General features: G+C 37.0%; 1 protein-coding gene across 6 annotated transcripts; it reads left to right on the top strand.

The window, feature by feature from the left end:
- The first annotated feature begins 208 nt into the window (after positions 1-208).
- LOC125264361 lies at positions 209-4025 on the top strand. Of its 6 annotated transcripts, none has more exons than XM_048183619.1 (4): positions 260-344; positions 1246-1296; positions 1486-1579; positions 2689-4025. In XM_048183619.1, the coding sequence occupies exons 3-4, from the start codon at positions 1491-1493 to the stop codon at positions 3377-3379; spliced, it is 780 nt and encodes a 259-aa protein (XP_048039576.1). In that variant the 5' UTR covers positions 260-344; positions 1246-1296; positions 1486-1490; the 3' UTR covers positions 3380-4025. The 6 variants fall into 6 exon arrangements, with proteins under 6 accessions (XP_048039575.1, XP_048039576.1, XP_048039577.1 ...); XM_048183620.1 differs by having other exon boundaries at positions 273-344; positions 1243-1296; XM_048183622.1 differs by lacking the exon at positions 260-344 and adding an exon at positions 381-595.
- The last annotated feature ends 4236 nt before the right edge of the window (positions 4026-8261 follow it).

Raw genomic sequence — 8261 nt, 5'->3', positions numbered from 1 at the left:
TTTTAAGGAATATTTATGTTTGTATTTAATATTTTATTATTATTATTATTTTACAGTTGAACATTCAAAAATGTATTCACTTGTTTTAACTGCAGCAACATCAGCCAAATCACCATCTTTAAAAGGTTATTTGGGTAGTTTTTAGTTAAATATATTTTTTATATAGTATTATGCATATTTTCTAAATATTAGTTATTTGCTTATGCTTATTTTGTTTTACAGTTATATTTAAGCCCTGCTTTAAGTTATCAGCCCTAAAGAGACTTTTATTTTGAAGTGCGGTTCAAGCTGATGCAGAAGATGATCACAGATGGACGAAGTTACAGAATCGCAGAGTCATGGAGGTAAATAAAATAATTAAATGCAGTGGAAAATGAAATTAGGACATGTAGTTGTTTTATTTTAGTATTTTTGTTACTGTTTGATTTAGTTGTTTAGACTGTGTATGGTTGGAAATGAGGAACAGTTGAAACATGCATGTGACTCACATCTGTCCCATGATTCTTGTTCCTCACATGCACAGTAACATCCTCTTCACTTGGGTTCAATTTTAATGAAATACGGCTCTCTAATACAAAGGTTTGGGGAAGAAAGTGTAAGAATTTCATTTCACCAGGTCCATTCAACCTTGAATAGCTTCTTGTAATTTTATGCCTGTAAAACTGAACTTTGATGTTTGTGGTCTTTAGTCTCTAAAAATGACATTTGAAAACATGGGGTCCTTTAAGGTTATAATGCAGTTTATGGAAAGTGCTCTGTGGTCAGCAGGACACAGCTGATAGTAGAGGTGTTGCTGCTGGATGAAAGAGATAAGAGGCTCTTTAACTCTTACGCCACATTTACACTGCAAAGAAGTGCTTCTTTAGTGGGATTTAATTGTAATTACAGTGTAAATGTATTTATGACACCTCTGAGCAGCATTAAACAGTCTGTAAATCTTCAATATAGGCTACATGTACAATTTACTGTACAATAGCAGGACATGTTATTAAGCCAGACTAAATTATGCAGCTCTGACCCTCAGACCCTTATATCAAAGTATGAATAAAATGAAGAGCTGAAATAACTTTTTTTGTAAAAAGGCAACTTTTATCTTTTTAACATTTAAAATAAGTTGATCTGGATATTCTATTGCATTAAGGGTGTCTTTCAGCTCTGCAATTATTGATCATAATTAATACGTCACATGACAAAATTGTATGTTTTAATGACTAGTGTTTGTTTATTTTTGTATGTAAAAAGCAGAAAGTTTTTCAACTGTGCACGGTTTACTCTAGCTGCTGAGAAGAGCATAAAGTTAGTGATGTATATTTATATTTTATATATCTCTGATATGTATTTTAGTATATTTTGATTTATGAGTAGATTTAACTTATGTAAGATGTTAGTCTTAATTTGTCATGTAGTTGTTATTTTGTTGCTTTTTTTGTATAATTGTAAATTTCTCCCATAAAGCACCAATATTCTTGTGTTTGCTTGTTTTAGCTCTGATGGTGTGTTGTAGAGTCAATGCAAGAAAAATAAAAAGGAACAAACGCAACCGTCAGTGCAAGAGCAAAGAGAAACCTCCCAGAATGATGTAAGAGAATGATTTTATGCATTAATTATCTGTTAATATAAAAATGCGATTGGGTGAGTAATGTGACGGGTTATTTTTTTTTGTCCAAAGGCCTTAATAATAATAAAAATCAAAGATATGACATCCAAAGTATGTTAGAAAGTACAACTAGATCTCTTTTACTGAATCCAAAAGATTTTAATTATATTTAAGATATTTTAAAGATTTTGAAGTGTCAAAAGGTCATTCGGTTTAACCGTCCAAAGGCCAATACAGCCATTTCATTTATGATAAAGATATCTTAAAACGTAATAAATGTATTTATTTTTTATAACATCATAAATCAACATAGTGCAAAATGGCATTAAAATTAAGTGTAGAAGTCGTTGCTTTGTTATGAGAAAGAATGTCCGGAAAAATGAATTTCATTGATGTCATTCGGAGTATCCAATAAAAAGGGACCATTTGGGATCAAGTCATGTGGTCAGTATCATGTGACAGGATGTGACATCATTCAGACACCTGCAAAGGACCACATGGTTACTAACTCTCTCTTAACTATCTGAAAAATTAATGTTTTCACTTGATCATATGCATGTCCCGAAACATCAGGTCATTCAGTACAACCGCTATAAAACATGGAAAATGTTTTAACATTTTAAAAACTTGTACAAAATATAAAATGTTTGATTGTCCTTTTGCTAGCTATCTAGATATCAGCCTGTTAGCATTGTTTGAAAATATCGTCATTTGTTATAACCAAAAGTGTCATTTGGTAAAACCAAAATTTTGGTTAAACCGAATGTTTTTTTGGTGACCAAAAAAATGACAAAAGCAGTGTTAATTGATTATAAAAACCCCATAATCTCATTGTTAACACGTAATGAAACTTTAAAATTAATTATATCTCCATTCGTTTTTTTTTACACTTTTAAAAATCTTGTTCGTCAATGACCCGATTATTGCATTATGAATCAAAGTTGGCTTAAGAGCAAAACTTGTGTATGTATCATAAACTATTAAAATAAAATTGTTTAATCTACATTTCAGCAATTGTTAGTATTATTAGAAACATGCATTACAAATTGTAAAATACAATACATTTTAATAAACTGTTTTTGCCCCTCTAGATCTGTGTTTAATCATCTTGAAAATGAATTGGTCACCCTCTATCTGAGAGATTTCCCTCAGATCCAGCAGAGGATGGACAGAGTGTGTCTTCTCATCAGCACATTTGAAGAAGATTTCAGACGTGCTTCTGAAGCCGTTACTAATGCAGGGAATGTGGAAGTAGCTGGAGGATTCATGATGGGTTTGGGGTTAGTTTTAGCTCCAGTTCATCTGGGCATTTCTGCTCTCATCACAGGATCAGCAGTAGTTGTGCTTTCAGGAGCTGCAATCAGTGATAAACTCTGGAACAAGAAGATCAGGAGCCAGCAGGACAAATTTATACAAGACACTGAAGCTGAACTTTTAACATTTCGGTATATAATCACCCCTCTGACTGACAAGATGAAAGACATCAGTCAGCGAGTTCATGAAATATTGAGAGACCTCAATAACCCACAGCATGATGTCGGGTATTTGAGTAACTATTTTTCATCTGCCAGTGAATTAGTGCGCTTCATACAGATCTATGACATTAGTGTTCTGGCTGCGCAGATGCAGTCTCAGACGTCAAGTTTGATCGGAACTCAGTTGATCAGACTTCTGCCAGTTAGGATGGCGTTCGTTCAGATGTGGATAGAAATGATTCAGTTACAGAATGTCATGGATGAAATGACTAAAACAATAGAGAGAATAGCAAACCAACCTGGTTAATATGAAGGAAATAAGAAATCTCATTGATTTGAAGTGCTAAACATTCAGTTGTCATAAAAACTTTCCATCAATTGAATTAAATATAATTTAACTATAGTTAAACATGATATATATTTCTAGATATATATTTTCTTTTAAATTTTTTTGCTCTGCATTGTTGATCAAAAGCATTGTTGATCATTTTATGCATAACTACTTATTTAAATGTTGTAAAATTATCTATATTTTGTTTGCAAATGTACAAAGAGGTACTATTTATACCCAACTACCAGGAAAAATTACAATGAGAAAACAAATGTTTTATATCGTGTGCATGTATTTATTGTGGTGAAAAAGTGTTATATGGATAAACTTAAGTTGTTGAAACTGAACACTGTTGCTTAAAAACAGCTTTTGAATGACAGAAAACATTTTACACAATATATGTATAAGTATTAATATGTTTATTTAAATTTTGTGCTGTTATACTGAACTGCATTGTCTTGATATGTCAACACCGTGTACATTGAGGCCATCTAGTGTTATGAAATGATCATTAAAAAGAAGCCTGACATATTACTGGAACAAGTACTGAAGAATGATCTGCCTTTTAATATCACTGCTGATGTCAACAACATTACATTTAAATATAACTAAAGGATCTTCAGATGTTTCTGACATTCATTTTTTCTTTCTTGCTCTCCTTTATCTCTGTTTGCAAACATTTTGTCTGTAAAACATTTTCAAACATAATATATTAATAATATACTATACTAAAGTAATATATTCACTCTTGTGTTATAAAATGTTTCCCTATTCTTACATATGCCCAAAATAAGTATATTACAAAATAAGCATTAAAAATTCCATGTAAATGTTGATTTTATAAAAAATAAGTGCATTTAACCATATTACTAAGCCAAAAGCTACACATCCATCAAGTGAGTTGATCAAAAATACAGTAAAAATAGTGAAATATTACAATTAAAATACCTGTTTTCTATGTGAATATATTGTAAAGTATAATTTATTCCTGTGATCAAAGCTGAATATTCAGCATCAATACTCCAGTCTTCTGTGTCATAGGATCCTTCAGAAATCATTTTAATATGCTGACTTGATGCTCAAGAAATGTCTAGGTTATGTGTGTAACCCTCATTCCCTGTTCCCCAGAACAGACTGACGAATGCGGTCTTGCCCTGAGAGCCCAATCACCTTCAAGTGTTAACAAAACATGCCAATGGTATGCTGAGTACCTTGGTCTGCGATATTTGCATCGTGTGGGTATATAAGGATTAGCACGAGCAACTCGCATTTAAGTCTTCGCTGAGGAGCTGAGCCAATCAACCTGGCATTTCAGCGGAAAAGCAATTGTGACAAAGGGACATAGCGTCTCCATTCCCTCCTTCAGGGAACGAGGGTTACATACATAACCTCGACGTTGCCTTTCAGTCGGTCACGTTCGATGTTACGTCAGAACAGACTGACGAATGGGGTCCCTTACAAAATGCCACAATAGCTGTCTTCCAGTGACCTGTAAAAGTGATAGCACCCTGTCGTGAAACTAGCACAAGTGAAAGACCACACTAATACAGAATACACTGGGAAGCATACCTCAACAGGAATATGTTAACAAACTGCCTGCTCAAGGAGGTCTTACAAGGAATCAACCCACAAAATGGTGATAGGAGAACTCTGAGGTAACCAGCCCGCAGGCTGGGATTAGACATCAGAGATGCCAAGTGGCTTGCCAAGGGAAGACACATGCACCCAAAGGAGACTCACTGTGGAACGGGTAGGATTACCCAGGAAGAGGAATCAACACATGGCGGCACCTAGTCCAACACAGGGGCTGACCGAAGGGGCATGGACACAAGTGTAGACATCAACAGTGCTGGAGAAACCCAGGGTTCTAGCTGTGGAACTCACCTGAGGAAAAAGCGCATGCATCCAGTCCGTAGAGTGGAATGGCGCAGCAAGCAATGACACAGAGCAGGTCCTACTACTGGCTCGAAGAGGCGAGTACCCAAAGGGACACAGGCTCTACGCGAAGACTATAGAATCTTACGAATGTGTTAGGTGTCGCCCAGCCCGCAGCTCTACAAGTGTCTGTCAGCGAGGCGCCATTCGCCAGCGCCCAGGAAAAAGCCACACTCCGAGTAGAATAGGCTCTTACCCCTATGGGGCCAAGACAAGTCTTGAGACTGATAAGCCAAAACAATAACATCCACTATCAATTGGGATAGCCTCTGTTTGGAGACAGCCTTCCCTTTCTGCTGGCCTCCTAAACAAACAAAGAGCTGATCTGAGCAGGGGTCTTCTCGACGAGAAGAACACCAAGTGACGAAGAGGTTCCACTTCAGGGCATAGGCCTGTCTAGTAGACAAGACTCTAGCCAAAGTGATGGTAGCAACCACCTGAGGTGGCAAAGTACCTAACCTTACCGCGACCCATCCAGAACCCACACATGCAGGTTCCAAAGATCGGGATGTGGGTGCCAGAGGGTGCCCCGCCTCTGAGAGAGAAGGTCTGTCCTCAGAGGGATAGGGGGGTCAGTTCGGAGCTAGTTCGGAGGCCAGGCCAATACGGCTCAACCAAAAGGACCTGCTCCTCGTCCTCCGTGATCTTACACAATGTTTGTGCCAGAAGGCTCACTGGAGGAAACGCATACTTGCGCAGGTCCCGCGGCCAGCTGTGTGCCAGAGCATCTGTGCCGAGAGTGCCCTCGGTCAGGGAGAAAAACAACTGGAAATAAAAATTGACTGGGGAGGCAAACAAGTCCACCTGAGCGTCCCCGAAGTGTTCCCAAATCAGCTGAACTGACTGGTGATGGAGTCTCCACTCCACCGGGCGAGACTGTTGCCGAGAAAGCTTGTCGGTCGCTAAATTGAGTCTGCCCGGGATATGAATGGCACGAAGCGACCTCAGATGCTTCTAACTCCACAAAAGGAGATGGCGGATGAGTTGCGACATGCGGTGGGAGCATAGACCACCTTGACGGTTGACTACGGTCGCAGTGTTGTCTGTATGGACCAGAACGTGTTTGTCTCTTAGCAGGGCCCTGAAATGGTGCAGAGCAAGCCATGCTGCTAGAAACTCAAGGCAACTGACATGCCACTGAAGTCGGGGTCCTGTCCAGGAGCCTGACGCAGCATGCCTGTTACTCTGCTTCAGACATTGCTGCTGCACCATAAACTATACAGCCATAATCTATTGATGACCTCATGCATGCTCTATAGATATCAATTAGTGAATTTTTATCTGCACCCCAGTCACAGCCAGCCACAGCTCTCAGTAAATTAATAACTTTTTTGTATTTTGTTTCTAAGTGTTTTATGTGTGTTTTCCATGTATACTTACTATCAAACCACAAACTCAAGTACTTAAATTCATTTACTTTCTCCATGGGCTGCTGATATAATGTTAACTTTCCATCATGACATTTGTGTTTGTTTGTGAACATCATGTACCGGGATTTGCTTGTTGATATCTTAAACCCCCATTCCTATGACCACTTCTCTACTTTTCTTACTGCTTTGCTTATGTTCTCTAACACATGCCACATTCCTTCCTCTCATCCATATGGCCCCATCATCTGTGTATAAAGCTGATTTGATGTGTTCATCTAAATTTAAAATCATGTCATTTATCATAATGTTAAACAAGACAGGTTTGCACTCCCCTGAGGAATAACATTATTTATATTTAAACTCCATGGATACCTCTGATCTAACTTTCACTCTAATTTTCCTATCTGTTAGAAAGTCCATAATCCAATTATATAATCTTCCTCCAAAATCTGAGCAAGTCTAAATGCATCTGGTTGTTGAAACCACATGTACATTTTAATTCTCCCAACAATGCTAAAAAACATTTGAGAGCTTGTTAAAGACTAAATAACATGTTATTATAGCCAGATATGACAGCGTTATTGCATCACGCATCTTCTTCTCCAGGAAGCCGAAGCACAAACTGCCGCAAATGAAAGTTAAAGTAAGTTGCAGATGCTCAATACACAATCATTTTCATTAAAAGTAAAAAAAAAAAAAAACAAAACAAAACAAACAAAAAATAAATGATCTTACCAGTGCTGTTCTCGCTTTGGTCTTTGATTTTGAAATTAGCTGATTATGAATAAAATGCAGCTTAATGTTTGTTGCTTTTGGTGACGTGAACTCCATTAAATCTGCATATAGCGCGTGAATTGAAGATCGGATTTCAAACCAGTCTCACAGCAGTTCGTGACATAGTTGGAATCGAAGTGACCAGGTGTAAACGGGTCCTATTAATTACTGACAAATTGAAATGGCACTCAAACCAATCAATTAATCTTAACTTTTCTGAGTAAACAAGTTATAGTATGTGAATAGTACAGATTACTAGATTTTTACAATTAAGTTAAGACATTAAATAAAGTTAACTTAGAACAACTGTTGGGTCTGTGACACGCATCCTTGTTTGTTAAACAAATCAGATATTCAGGCGTGTTTGTCAATGCTACTGAAAGCTCATATCTTTTGTGAGCTGCATCCTGCTTCTATGCAAATCTTCTTCTATGCTTTCACTATTTCTGATATTCCTCCATTCCTTCATTTCTTATTTTGGACAATGTTGGAAACTTTGTATCTAGCACTTCTCATGTTCTTGCCTTGTTGTTTTCCTCATTTTTAAGTTGCTTTAGATAAAAAGCCATTTTGATGTGAGCAGATAATGATCTGTGATCAAGAGGATCAATCCAGTAACCATTACAGATTCCAGGTGAGCTGAATTTACATTAATCAGTCACATTTTGAAATGTGAACATTTTAGGTAATTAATTACATTTTTAATGTGATGTTGGTAATTGTTACAACAGAGACACGGAGGCAGAGATAATAACAATCCAGGTAAGTTTTATTCACGT

Source organism: Megalobrama amblycephala, linkage group LG3, assembly GCF_018812025.1.
Source record: "Megalobrama amblycephala isolate DHTTF-2021 linkage group LG3, ASM1881202v1, whole genome shotgun sequence".
NCBI lineage: Eukaryota > Metazoa > Chordata > Actinopteri > Cypriniformes > Xenocyprididae > Megalobrama > Megalobrama amblycephala.
The sequence above is the reverse complement of the archived record's forward strand: the minus strand, read 5'-3'. Positions and strand labels throughout refer to the sequence as shown.